The following is a 15,067-nucleotide window of genomic DNA, read 5'->3' on the forward strand; positions in this document are numbered from 1 at the left end:
TAAACAGCAGGTAAAATGTTCATGTTGCACATAAAATGTCAAATATCTTTGATCATGCATACGCTTTAATGTCAAGGGCTCAGCAGTTAAGCATGTAAAGTACATTGAATATTGATCACCCGACGCTTCGCAGCCAATGGCAATGTGAAAAACTGATAAAAACACTGGTCTTTGGAATTTGGCCGGTTTCTCTGCTTGCCTGCACCGTCCAACAACATTCATTATGGAGGAACAGTCGAGAAACGTTTGGATCAAACAAGGTTCTGGTTTTATATTATATTTCACGTCTTGTTCATTGATTTGATGACGTCGTTCATCGTGAAATGATCATACACTAACGATATCATCAGATCATATATATGGTCATCATCATCGAATGCATAAGACCCCATATCTACTGAATCAAGGACATACCAGCATGCATTATTTAGGACACTCTATGTCATGGGCATGCATCCCTCATAAATGCAATATAAATAGTTTACCCAAACCCCAAAAAGAAACAACTGTCAAAATACCTTTATAACTTACAATAATGAATATGACAGCTTTAGGAGATTCTACATCAGGGCAAATATTGCCACATGGATTCCTTCCTTAGTTTGCAACAGGGGTCTAGTTTTAGAGCGAGTCTGCATGAGCTTTATTTAAATGTTTGTACATAGGTGCACACACAATGGGTGTCAGACGTTTCGCCCCAAAACCGTTACGCCCCAAACCAGTTCACCCCAAATTTGATTCATATCGCCCAAACCAGTTCGCCCCAAAAACTCCATAACGTCCCAAAAAACCATAGCCCCAAAAAACCATAACGCCCAACTAGTTTGCCCCCAAAAAATATAACGCCCCATTCCTAAAAAAAGGAGCTTGCTTATTTTCCCATTTATTTTGTCATTGTGTTTACCGTGCTTAAAGGGGAATAACTCTTGTTTTGTGTATACTACGGAAAGGTGGGCGCATCGAATATATGCATATTATTTAAGTTTTGCAAAGACGGAATAGTAAAAGAGATATGTTTCCTTTAACGTTCGTTTTCAGTTTATGTTTCCTTAAGATGTGACTTACGGAAATGTAGCATTGTGTACATTCTTTCATCATACACCGACGTGTTAGGCTTTAAAATAAACAACAAATCCATGATTTCATGTGCTATTATAAAGAACATATTTCTTTTAGGTATGTGTACATCTTGTCATCAAACTTTGATGCCTGTAGCTATTAAACAAACAGCAAAGCCATATATAACGACAATCTGTAGTAAATTGCTTAGATCAGATAGGCAATTATTTTCCTGGTTCCTGAACATTTTGTGTTGCTGCATTGATGGCAGGTGTTATTAGAATAACAACGTTAGGAAACTGTATCCACAAAAATATTAAGTGATGTATTGTGCATGATATATATCTTGTTATATTATGTTGTATCATTTGTTAATGTAACCTGTTGTTGTTGTAAGTAATTAATAATTAACTCTCTCAATGTATATGTATATTTGTACAATAATATTCAGGTATATGTAAAAGATAATGAGATTATTTCCACAAGTGCCGAAGGTAGCTAACGTATCATATCTATAATATCTATGTTAAGCATGCATTTATATATTTTAGATCATATATATGTTTAAGTAATTAGATTATTTCCACGCGAAATTATTCGAAACAAGAAATGATTAATTGATATTGACAAGGAAATAGTCACAGCCCTTAAATTGAAAGAGTTACCTCCCATTACCTGCCTTTTATAGTTCAATATAGGTTCGTAGCGATTGGGTCGATACAGAATTTTTGGGGCGAAACAGATTTTGGGGCGATATGGTTGTCATACTTGGGGCGAACTGAATTGAAAATAGGGGCGATGTGAAAAAATTTTGGGGCAAACTGGTTTGGGGCGAAATGTCTGTAATTCCACACAATCACGAGTTTGTTGACATCATTGTGTTCGTGAAGCAGCCTTATATAACAGGTGAAGTGTTAAAATTAAAAATGGCTTCCTTCTTTGCAGAATATGTGTATTAATAGTTTTTAATCAATTTCGAGAATAGGATGACCATTTTGATATTTATTTTCCTAACGTCCTTTAAATCTGATATATCAGAGCTATTGTACGTATACCAGGTATGTATTCAAAGAAAGTTAAACCTCTTGAATATTGAATGACCTCCCTTGGTGATCATACCTGACAATAACTGTTATCCCCAAGAGGTAGTTTTAGAAACGCCAGTCTCAACCAAATCCTTCGTTCCATTCTTTTCAATACACTGATGTAAGTCTGACAACACTGCATCAGAAGTCTTCTTATGACCTATACCTAGTCAATCAGTGCTGCCCACACAGTTTTTGGTATTGGAAAATGTACATGTAACCATACAGGAATGGAAAGAAAGGTCAGCTGATGTAACGCTATCAGATCTGATGCTCTAGTTTATTGTAGAAGACCAAAGGCTCTTGAATTTCTACTTTTTATCACTTTTCTGAACAAAATTTCAACTAAGTAGCCCTTCTTCCTTATTTGCAGTCAACTGGATGATATTTATATAATTTTAACACAAGAAGGGATTTAAATGTAAATTGATTGATTATGAGAAGTTCTTTTTACACAACCAATAAAAAATTCTATGGTTGTGTAAAAAGAACTTCTCATAATCCATACTTACCAACCTGAAGAAAATGTTTAGAAAAAATTGATTGATGGTTTCAGATGATCCAAAGCTGGTGTCCTCTAGACATAAGGACATATTTGAGGATATTCTAGAGGACCGCAGGCACTCGAGTGATGTCGGATGGTGCCTGCGTACAAGGGATGTCCCTACATACAAAAACAACAAAACCAGAACAATAGGCCAGATAAAGGAGCATGTCTTGGCCAGTGATCGTGTGAAATATGCTGTTGAACAAGTGAGACTTCCAGTTAACAAAACTAGTGTTGTTCCAATTAATCAGTGTCTGATCATGTTTCCTTTATAACAGAAAGCTTTTAAGAGTTATTGATAATATAGCAGACCTGTCAAATGATTTAATGTACAATTTCATTAATAAACATTTTACCATAAACTGCATAAAAATATAAAATGTATCAATATTTTTGTGATTTTCCAAATTTTTTAATGCTTTCTCTATTCATTTCCTGTTCTTCTTACGATTGAACAAATATGACATTTAAATTGAAAATCGAATAAAAATTATTATTGAGTTCCCTTATTATGAATCTTGTTTACAGGTCTGTATGGAAAGTGGACTGCCAACTGATGAGGTGTGGGGTCAAACCAAGGAAATCCTGGAGGAAATGTCACACAACCTTAAACTTGGTGCTATCAGGGGATTTGCTGTGTTCCTTGTTAAAGTTCTGAAGGCACTATTTAAAAGAATTTATGTCAATGAGGAAGGCATTCAAAAGGTACATAAACTTATCAGTAAAGCAGTTTACTAATGTTAAGCCACTGTACCATGATGTACATCTCTTTTCCATACAAACTTGTAAGATAATTTATGATTTTATTTATTCAAATATGGACTTACCAGGTAGTTAAATTAAAATTCAAAAGAATGCGTTGATTGTTATTAAATAGACCTGTATTATAAGGAAGATGTGAAATAAGGACAATAATGACAAAAATCACAGATATAATGCTTAAACCAACATACACTATACAGACGTTGATAACACTTGAGTAGATCTGTACAATAAGGAAAATGTATTAAAATAAAGGAGAGAACACAAATCACAGGTATGATGTTAAGGTAACATATAGCCTTAAATAAAAGAGTTCTATTACATTTTATTTCATATTTTCAGCATGGTACAACCACTGGTACAACATAAGTCATTTGAGAGATGTATATGTACATACTACCTGTCAGTCTTACCAGACAAACAAATAACTTGTCTTCATTTTTTGCAGGTCCGGGCAATGATTAAAGAGTACCCAATATTGCTGACTCCCAGTCATCGTAGCTACTTTGATTTCCTCCTCATGTCGTTTGTGTTTTATCACTATGATCTACCATTGCCTGTCATTGCTGCAGCCATGGGTAAGTATGGTACTGCTTGTAGGAACATCTTATTAATCTCTTTAACCTTTTACCAATTTCTCATGATGTTTATTTTAAGCAAATTCAAGGCTTGTTTCTTTTATTTTATTGGTTGATGTCATGGTTGATTGAATATCTTATTAATTGTTACAAAAACTAAGTTATATAATAATAAGTGTTGACACAAAGGATACAATTTAAAAAGTCATGTAGTTTAAATTTACAACCTGTAAAACAAATTATTGAAAGTTTGGAACAACTTCATTCTACTCTGATGCTTTCAGATTTCATGGGAATGAAATTCTTCGGATGGCTGTTGAGGAATTCAGGTGCCTTTTACATTCGGCGTAGTTTTGGTGATGACCAGCTGTACTGGGCTGTTTTCACAGAGTATGTACAGACACAGATATGTAACAGTGATCACCCGCTGGAATTCTACGTGGAGGGCACTCGCAGTAGGACAGCTAAATCATACTGTCCAAAGTTTGGTATGTCATCCAAAACTGAACCAGATGGTCTATTTCTTATAACATTTATAACTGCATGTCATATGCATGCTGTCATCTGACATCTGGACATTTCCTTTCCCAATATTGTTCTGACCAAAGGTCCTACATATTTTTCTATGTTCATATAAACTATAAAATGGCAGTAATATTTTTCCTCTGTACATCTTTCCTTTATAATGTTCATGTGTTTTACTATTTGTATGGACTTTGAACATGACATGATATAAATATCCTGACACCTTGTTTTCTATCCTTTATGTTTTTCTCTGTATCAGGAATGCTGTCAGCGTCACTAGAGCCATATTTCAAAGCCCACATTCCTGATATCATGGTCATTCCTGTCAGCATTAGCTATGACAAAATCCTAGAGGAGAAGCTCTATGCTTACGAATTACTTGGAGTCCCGAAACCCAAGGAGTCCACTTCAGTAAGTGTTTCCAAAAACAAAATGTTAACTTCTGTAGTTGTTCCATAAAACTGACCAGGTAACATGAGGACATGTTCCCAATCTAGAGGAGTTTAACTCAGTATCTGTTCTTAATATCTAGAAATTAACCTTCTTACGACCCTGACCATTCCTGAAAATATTTATCATTTAACTAAGTAAATATACATTAGATTCAGATAGGCCTTTCTTTTAGAAATGTTGTCAATGTGTTTGTAACAGAAAATAAGTAATCTTTCGTTTTGAATATACATGTATTATTTGTTGTTTTGTCTTTCTCCATGTCTTTGATGATGCCTAAAAATTTGACTTTTTTTGTCTATAGAAGGAACATAATCTGTTTGTATGTTCGTAATTAAATTAATTCAGTGGGTTTGATATAACAGACTGAAATCGCAAATAACCTACATTTGTTTTATGTTTAATAGGCATTGTTTAAAGCGAGAAACATATTGTCAGAAGACTTTGGAAATGTACACATACATTTTGGAGATCCCCTATCAATACGAGAATACTCAGTCGGCAAAGTAGACCGAAGCATCCACAACCTGGCACCACGGTAACTACTCTCCATCTGTTGGCAGATTTAGATAGACTGAACAGCTACCCTGTCACTTTCAGTTCTACTTGCATTTTCATATTTAAACCTTTCTAGGAAGGACACTATTGATAGATTTATATATAATGTCGTTTTTATTGACAAAAACACAACTGGAATTATAAACTTCACCTGTATTTTATCATAGTGCATTGCATTTATATTGATATCTTAGTGGGGTTTTTTATGCCAAGCTTCCTTATAATTTTTAAAAGGGGATTTTGAGAAGAACACTAGTTAATCATTGTTTATCATCTTACTATGAAAGGAAAATTAATTTTAGTAATTAAGTCATTCACAGTTCATTATTGCAGTAATTGGTAGATTTTTTTCTCAACTTTTTAAGAATATTACAGATTTAAAAAAAACACAAGCGTATTTGTGTTTGAACAGGTATATTGCCAGTTTGTCTGCACAAGAGACAGATCTACTGAAGAGCCTTGCCTATGATATTGTGTTACTTCACCTCAAACACATGGTTATCTCCCCTTGGTCTTTGACGGCAGCAGTGATGGTACAGAACAAGGAGGGCATATCAATGCGACAGCTTGTCCGAGAGGTGGAATGGCTCAAACGCCATGCCTTGAATCTGGGGGCATACATAGACTGGCCAGGTTAGTGAGATGTTATTACATAGACTTGCCAGGTTAGTGAGATGTTATTACCTAGACTGGCCAGGTTAGTGAAATGTTATTACATAGACTGGCCAGGTTAGTGAGATGTTATTACTTAGACTGGCCAGGTTAGTGAGATGTTATTACCTAGACTGCCCAGGTTAGTGAAATGTTATTACATAGACTGGCCACGTTAGTGAGATGTTATTACTTAGACTGGCCAGGATAGTGAGATGTTATTACCTAGACTGGCCAGGGTAGTGAAATGTTATTACATAGACTGGCCAGGTTGGTGACATGTTATTACCTGTTATAGAGCCGTGGGGCATACATAGCCTGGCCAGGTTAGTGAGATGTTATTACCTAGAATGGCCAGGTTAGTGAAATGTTATTACATAGCCTGGCCAGGTTAGTGAGATGTTATTACATAGTCTTGCCAGGTTAGTGAGATGTTATTACCTAGACCGGCCAGGTTAGTGAAATGTTATTACATAGCCTGGCCAGGTTAGTGAGATGTTATTACATAGTCTTGCCAGGTTAGTGAGATGTTATTACCGAGACTGGCCAGGTTAGTGAAATGTTATTACATAGCCTGGCCAGGTTAGTGAGATGTTATTACATAGTCTTGCCAGGTTAGTGAGATGTTATTACCTAGAATGGCCAGGTTAGTGAAATGTTATTACATAGCCTGGCCAGGTTAGTGAGATGTTATTACCTAGAATGGCCAGGTTAGTGAAATGTTATTACATAGACTGGCCAGGGTAGTGACATGTTATTACCTGTTATAGAGCCGAGGGGAATACATAGACTGGCCAGGTTAGTGAGATGTTATCACTTAGACTGGCCAGGTTAGTGAGATGTTATTACTTAGACTGGCCAGGATAGTGAGATGTTATTACCTAGACTGGCCAGGCTAGGGAAATGGTATTACATAGACTGGCCAGGGTAGTGACATGTTATTACATAGACTGGCCCGGTTAGTGACATGTTATTACCTGTTATATAGCCTTGGGGCATACATAGACTGGCCAGGGTAGTGACATGTTATTACCTGTTATAGAGCCATGGGGCATACATAGACTGACCAGGTTAGTGACATGTTATTACCTGTTATATAGCCTTGGGGCATACATAGACTGGCCAGGGTAGTGACATGTTATTACCTAGACCGGACAGGTTAGTGACATGTTATTACCTGTTATACAGCCTTGGGACATACGTAGACTGGGCAGGTTAGTGACATGTTATTACATAGACTGTCCAGGTTAGTGACCTGTTATTACGTAGACTGGCCAGGGTAGTGACATGTTATTACCTGTTATAGAGCCTGGGGGCATACATAGACTGGCCAGGTTAGTGAGATGTTATTACCTAGAATGGCCAGGTTAGTGAAATGTTATTACATAGCCTGGCCAGGTTAGTGAGATGTTATTACCTAGACCGGCCAGGTTAGTGAAATGTTATTACATAGCCTGGCCAGGTTAGTGAGATGTTATTACTTAGACTGGCCAGGGTAGTGAGATGTTATTACCTAGACTGGCCAGGCTAGGGAAATGGTATTACATAGACTGGCCAGGGTAGTGAGATGTTATTACTTAGACTGGCCAGGATAGTGAGATGTTATTACCTAGACTGGCCAGGGTAGTGAAATGTTATTACATAGACTGGCCACGTTAGTGAGATGTTATTACTTAGACTGGCCAGGATAGTGAGATGTTATTACCTAGACTGGCCAGGCTAGGGAAATGGTATTACATAGACTGGCCAGGGTAGTGACATGTTATTACCTAGACTGGACGGGGTAGTGACATGTTATTAACTGTTATAGAGCCGTGGGGCATACATAGACTGGACAGGTTAGTGACATGTTATTAACTGTTATAGAGCCGTGGGGCATACATAGACTGGACAGGTTAGTGACATGTTATTACATGTTATAGAGCCATGGGGCATACATAGAGTGGCCAGGTTAGTGACATGTTATTACCTAGACTGGGCAGGTTAGTGACATGTTATTACCTGTTATAGAGCCTGGAGACCTTCTCTTTGGGAGGGGCTGTATCTTTACACATTGGTCCAATTCCAAAAAATGTATATCTTCTAACAAAAGTTTACATAGTTAACAATGACATGATCAGAAGCCAGGGTCCAATGTGGTCAGTTTTATCTCCTGAAAAAGCTGGTTATGAATATATGCTTGTAGACATGTACCATGCTGACAACAACAGAGTGAGTTTGATTTCACACCTAAGATATTCTTGTCACCTTGAATTTACACAATTCATTGCAAGCAAGAAGCTATTATAGTATATAAGCCTAATGAAATGTTATTGATCACAGTCGAATAAAGATAAAAAAAATAAACAGGTTTAATGAGAGTTTACACACAAGAGGGTACCATAGGGAAAATTTGAAAACATACATCATATAATTATCTGCAGGTTTAAACCTAAAATAAATGACTCATCTTAAACAATTATCTAGATGTTTTGAAGATGTTATTAATTCAGAATGAATGTATTCCAAACAAGTTAAGTGACTGAAACATGACTAGTTTTACGCTTCGGCTAGGAAGACATTTTTATGTTAACAAAAATCAAACATGTTTGCACATGTACAGTTAGTTAGAAGTTCACCAGCAGCTGCTGATAAAATGTATAGCTATTCCATTAAGGATGTTTTCACTATTGAATTAGAATGCAAAAAAAACATTGGCTCTTGTCAATTTTGCTACACAAATTGTCCATGAGGAGTATCTAACTAAAAGATGGTTATCATGAAGTATTTTGTGACAAGGTTATTAAAGAAAATACTTCTCGAAATCGTCCAAAAAGTTGTTAAACAAAAGAAAATGACATGGAATTCCTTCAAAAACAGAGTCAAGTCTGGGACATATTTACAAATTTCAATTAAGTGCCTAGTTATCCACTGAATACGATACATGGAATGATAAATAAAATACTGATACTAATATGGTAATATTATTATGATTTTGTATTCTACAGGTAATGAATCATCTGACACTGTGGTGAGAAGTACGCTACAACTCCACAAGAATATTGTAGCCATCAACAAAGAGGATGTGATCGAGTTAATATCAATGGATGTTCCATCACATGTAAGTGAGGACCAATTGATGCAGTCAGCAGCCCAGCATCTGATGCTGTCCATCTACCGCAATCAACTGATGCACATCTTCGTCCGTGTAGCAATGGTATCCCTGACCATCAATGCCTGCACCCAGGACACTCTTCCCTTAGGTCAGTGTTATATCAAATTAGTTGCTGGTAAATTTTCTTTTCTGCAGCATTAAAATATTCATAACAGTTTTAAAGAAATGAAAAAGGGACGTGTGTGCTAGGGATGTATTTCAACTTGTTAATCCATATTTATGATGTATATCAACAATCAAAAGTATTAAACTAAAGAGTAATCATTCAAATCTTCTGAAAACATATTACTTTGTTTCTCCATGTTTTATTTTACAGATGACCTTTACAACAAATATGTGTTCCTGGAGCACCTTTTAAACAGAGACTTCATTTTCCATCCTGAACACACAAAGCTGGCAAGTACTCTCCCAATTAGGATATTCAAAACAAATTCCATACTCTACAAATTAAACAAATATTGTTTTTATTTTACATGACAGTTTAGCATGAAGCACTTACATGTACCATACTCAATTTCAAATAACATTTTAAAAGCAAATCTGACATGAAATATGTCAGCATGAACTGTTGTCAAATAATTTCCTATTCAGTTTTTATATTGTATCAAAATTGTCCTAATACATCACATTTGCTTGTAGGACTTTGAGCATTCCCTCCTTACCCTCACACACAACTGTGGTGTTGTAATCAAAGACGATTGCATCCTGATCAAATCCTCCACCAACAAGTACACTACATTCTTCAGCCAGATGTTTGAACCCTTCCTCCTTGGATACTGGGTATGTCTTTTTCTTTTGAGAAGATTTCTTTCTCTATTACCTTGTCAAAGATTTGAAGAGCTCACCCATCTTTCTACCAGTCCATCATTTAGACACAATCTTGTATTTAGTGGTGTTAAAATTTTATATCATTGCTTATAGATATGATTCAGAAATGTCTTTTAACAAACATGCATTAGTGTATTATTGCTGATCATATCAAATATTGTTGAAACAAATCTTATGCTTTCATCGTTATAGCTCAAATTTGTCATCATGCTACTTTCTAGCTTATTCAATAATGGCCAGTATCTTAATTTTTCTTTCGAAGCATTTATATGTTTTCTTACACTTTTTTTCAGATTATGTGTCGTTGCCTATTATCATCACACATTGACGTGCATGGTAAACCTAAGGCCAAGCCCCCCAAAGTGATCACTAAGGAGGCCCAGATGTTGAGCGCAAGGCTTTTGAGGGAAGGGGCTATTAAACACTTAGAAGTTCTCTCCCTTGACATCCTGAGCAACGGGCTCCATGCCCTCCACCACATGAACGCGGTGTCAAAGGAGAAGAGGTATACTGAGTAATGTTTGTAATTTACAAAACAACAATATTATCCAACGCTTTTCCCCAAATGAGTCCCTTTTAGTACACTGGAAGTAATTTACATTTTGTAATCATGTTCTCAGAAGAGTTACATGTAGCAATAAAAACATATCCTAACATTTAAAAACATAAAACAGTTAGTAGATGTTGAGAATCTCATTATTACTGAAGACTATAGATAACCATTAAAACATTTTGAAGTGGATTGTGTTAGAGAATCTTTTAGACTGTGGTGTATGTGCAGTAGCAGTTCTTACAAAACAAAAACCGTTCTGTTAATGTTTGATCTTGTATGTATATATTGAGTTAACCTAAGTATATATTATGTAATTAATGATGTAGTTATAAGTTCCCTTTGTACTTGACAGAGATGGGCAGGCCTATATGTACCCCAACGCCATTGTTCTCACCAACGTCTGTGAACAACTGGGTAAGTCAGGTTTAAAGGAGGGTCTACTTACATTAATCAGACAGTTAGTGAAGATATGTCTGATGTTTATCAAAACTAGATTTGAAATGATGCAGTCATTCCTTTTTTTAAAAAAATACAAACCCACTAAATTTTGTTTTCAATGTTTTTGATATGACTTACTAAGTACTACTTAATATGAACAAAATTATACTCTGACAGGAAAACATTCACACTTGCAGTGGGTATTTTTAATAAAAGCAACTGGAAAGAGATTTGTTATATACGCTGTATATTCATAATTGGAGTTATATAAACTTCACTTTATTTCAATTTGAAGAAAAAAACAATAATTTTATCTGATTGAAAAATGTCTACTTTTCTTTTGTAGAAAAATTCCTTGATGTTCCACAAATTCCCATGACAAGCATTCTGGTGGAATCTAAAACAGTGGTGATCAATGCTAAGTTATAGATGTATGAAGAGCCAGTTCCTCCTCCTAATAATGACAGATGATTCTTTGTATGGATGGCAAGGAATACATTAGAAATGTGATAGTTTTCTTAGACTCTGGTATCCAAGGACAAAGGCAGAGTGACAGACATGCGTTTCAGGAAAGTGTTCTGGGTCAAAGTAATGCTTAAGAAAAGGGTCAGAGTAATGCTTCAGAAAAGGGTCAGAGTAATGCTTCAGAAAGCACTTTTGATGATTTTTGGAAGTTAAGGTTATTTAACTGCAACAATTTTTTTTTTTTTTTTTTTTTTTTTTTTAAAGTATACATGTTCAGGTTGATTGAAAAAATCATAATAATAAGTTAACAACATATATCAGCTGACAACTGATAATGATGTAAGATCTTGTATTACATACTCATCAACTGGTAATGATGTAAGGTCTTGTATAACATACCCATCAACTGATAATGATGTAAGATCTTGTATTACATACTCATCAACTGGTAATGATGTAAGGTCTTTTATAACATACCCATCAACTGATAATGATATAAGATCTTATATTACATACTAATCAACGGGTAATGATGTAAGGTCTTGTATAACATACTCATCATTGATAATGATGTAAGATCTTGTATTGCATACTCATCAACTGGTAATGATGTAAGCTCTTTTATAACATACCCATCAACTGATAATGATATAAGATCTTGTATTACATACTCATCAACTGGTAATGATGTAAGGTCTTTTATAACATACTCATCATTTGATAATGATATAAGATCTTGTATTACATACTCATCAACGGGTAATGATGTAAGGTCTTTTATAACATACCCATCAACTGAAAATGATGTAAGTTCTTGTATTACATACTCATCAACTGATAATGATGTAAGATCTTGTATTACATACCCATCAACTGATAATGATGTAAGATCTTGTATTACAGACTCATCTCTTGATAATGATGTTACCAATTTTTTAAGAATACTCCTGTTCTGATCATGATTTAACCACATGTACCAGCTGTCAAATGGTAATGATGTTGCAATTTGTATCATCTGATAACTTTGTTGCTAAAGGAAAAAGTGGCCAGTGCAATTTAAATATGACTTCCTCCTCATTATATTGCTATTTTAACATATTCATGAGGGTGTGAAACCCTTCGTGGTATGATTAGGATTTGAAGTACACCTGTTTTTGTCTGTTTCAGGAAGATATGTTTGTTTTAGTGCCTATATTGATTGAATGTGACAGCAATTTGTAAAATTGTGTAAATGAGTCTGTTGAAATAGTGTGATCCTGAGTGTGTGTTATCTTGATTCATATGATAGCGAGTGTAGTGATCTTTCTAGGAATTAATTAATTTATGTTTCTTTGTCAAGTTGGAGCATTGTCATGATCAAAGATATAAATTGCTTTTCTGTCACTACAACGTATGAGTGTATATAACTGGGTATATGATACAATGTGGTACCATTGCAAAGTAATTATATTGTATATATTTATTTACAAACTTTCTAGTGCTTCGAATCGATGGGTCATTATTTCACTATTTTGTCCTTTAAGAATATCTTACCAGTGATAGAATTTTCATTTTATCTTGTATGCATGATTTTACACTTACTAAGTATGAGATAAAACATGTTTTTCATGATATTTCGAAAGAAAACTTGGAATGAAGTATGAGCTTTGTGTGAAAATAAGCCACTTGGAAATATATAAAGCACTACAGAGTTTTCATTATTATTTATATAGCCATAGATTAAAGGATATCTGCTATATTGAGTAAATAACATGCTACAGGAAACAAATTGGGAATACCTCATGATTAAGAATTAACATACATGTAAATCATTATTTGCCTAATAAATGTTTTCATGTATTAAAAGCAATTCTTTTACAATGTAATGTTTCGAGAAATTGACATTTATTTCTCCTGACCTTCACTGGTGTGTCTCAAGTTCTAGCTGGGAAAGATCAGCTTGTCGCCCCCAGGGGAGAGATAGCCTCATGCAGAATAGCATGTGCTAAATTGTGACTTAAAAATGAAGGGCAATTGTGACATCATAAAATGTGAATGGCATTATTCTTATGCTACATGTGCTTTTTCAGATGTGACTGAAATAATAGGTTGGGAGAAATCTACTTGACAGTATGAAAGAGAAATCTCCAACCCTAAGGGTGATTTTTCTTGATTTCTATCTTGAGGCTCTGCCAAGGGTAAGACAATAAAATAGTCACTGGAGGTTGATTAAGATTCCATTTATTGAAACTTTAAAAGAAATTTAATGATACTGGTGTGAATGCGTATCATTCTCAATATAACAAGTTTCACTTTGTAGCATAATAATATTTACATTCTAATTATCACATCTATGTAAACACTACAAAGTTATTAGTCCTATCTCAATTGGGAAGAAATGTTGATTTGTCCTTATAAGTAACTTTCACGTAATAGACATAACAACTCACAGAGCACCATATCTCTTGTGGTTTCTGTAGGATCAAGAACCTGTATGAGCCAGACCTTGTAAGAGTTATGCTTATTAAATACAATTTATGTTTATTAAACCTGTGTAATTCAGAGTTCTGTCTATTCTGAATAGGAAATCCATGTGGTGTTTGATTTAGACAGGTTTTACTGTGATATCTTTGTTTGTTTTTTATTTGGGAAAAGAAAAATCATTTTTTCCTCAGCTGTTTTTAGATATATAGGTAACAAGTCCCAAGAAAACAGTATATTTCATTCTTTTACATAAGGTATGTCTGAGATGTGAGTTGTGTGCATACTATGTATATGGTAACAGTTGTTGGTCACCTGTTTATCCAGGTGTGGTAGAAATATTCCATGATAAATCATTATATTGTTGGTCTATGATGCAATAAGTAATAATATATATTGCAATTTAATAAAAGTTTCCAAATTATGACATGAATAAAATGTTTAAAATGCTTGTTTGTTTTTATATTTTTACTATTTTTCCTTCTAAAGCTGTCTAAACAAGATGCACATGCCTATCAGTGGGGTTCCATTTCATCAACGTGAAAGAGAAAATATTTCACAGTGATTCCTACACTATAAAATGTATGTACACATTTGGTGAAAAGGTGTTGACTTGATTTGTTTAATGAAATGTATGGACTTGGATGATTGCATATAGTCTTCTAGCTTACATCAAACAAAGAACTCGATAAAGTTCAAACATAAAATATTCAGGATTGAATTCTTTTTAAATTTGTGTCCAAATCAAATCAAGACCATTGTGTCAAAAGTCCATATAGATTGTCAAGAGCATTAATATTGTTAGCTCACCTATTGTGAAGGACCATTGAGTGTACAGAGGTTCATCATCTGATGTTGGATGTCCATCTATTTTAGCTCGTGTAAACATTACAAAATGTCAATGATGGTACAGCCACAGTCGGTCATCCATATGTCATTTGTTTACTTTGAAAA

The 15,067-nt window shown here is 34.8% G+C and overlaps 1 protein-coding gene across 1 annotated transcript; it reads left to right on the top strand.

Moving 5' to 3' along the window:
• The first annotated feature begins 109 nt into the window (after positions 1-109).
• Positions 110-14,564, top strand: LOC110455534 (dihydroxyacetone phosphate acyltransferase-like). The gene is made up of 14 exons (XM_021505717.1): positions 110-260; positions 2,701-2,897; positions 3,220-3,396; positions 3,902-4,031; positions 4,316-4,519; positions 4,816-4,967; positions 5,414-5,544; positions 5,977-6,197; positions 9,203-9,457; positions 9,686-9,765; positions 10,009-10,149; positions 10,491-10,702; positions 11,103-11,164; positions 11,535-14,564. The coding sequence occupies exons 1-14, from the start codon at positions 224-226 to the stop codon at positions 11,615-11,617; spliced, it is 2,082 nt and encodes a 693-aa protein (XP_021361392.1). The 5' UTR covers positions 110-223; the 3' UTR covers positions 11,618-14,564.
• The last annotated feature ends 503 nt before the right edge of the window (positions 14,565-15,067 follow it).

Source organism: Mizuhopecten yessoensis, unplaced genomic scaffold (genome assembly GCF_002113885.1).
Source record: "Mizuhopecten yessoensis strain PY_sf001 unplaced genomic scaffold, ASM211388v2 scaffold8261, whole genome shotgun sequence".
NCBI classification, from domain to species: domain Eukaryota; kingdom Metazoa; phylum Mollusca; class Bivalvia; order Pectinida; family Pectinidae; genus Mizuhopecten; species Mizuhopecten yessoensis.

Bases quoted from the DNA above. Each gene is read 5' to 3' on its own strand.
- LOC110455534 (XM_021505717.1), top strand. From the start codon at position 224: ATGGAGGAACAGTCGAGAAACGTTTGGATCAAACAAG. The intron at 3,397-3,901 runs GTACATAAACTT...CATTTTTTGCAG, and splicing joins ATGAGGAAGGCATTCAAAAG to GTCCGGGCAATGATTAAAGA. The intron at 4,968-5,413 runs GTAAGTGTTTCC...TATGTTTAATAG, and splicing joins AACCCAAGGAGTCCACTTCA to GCATTGTTTAAAGCGAGAAA.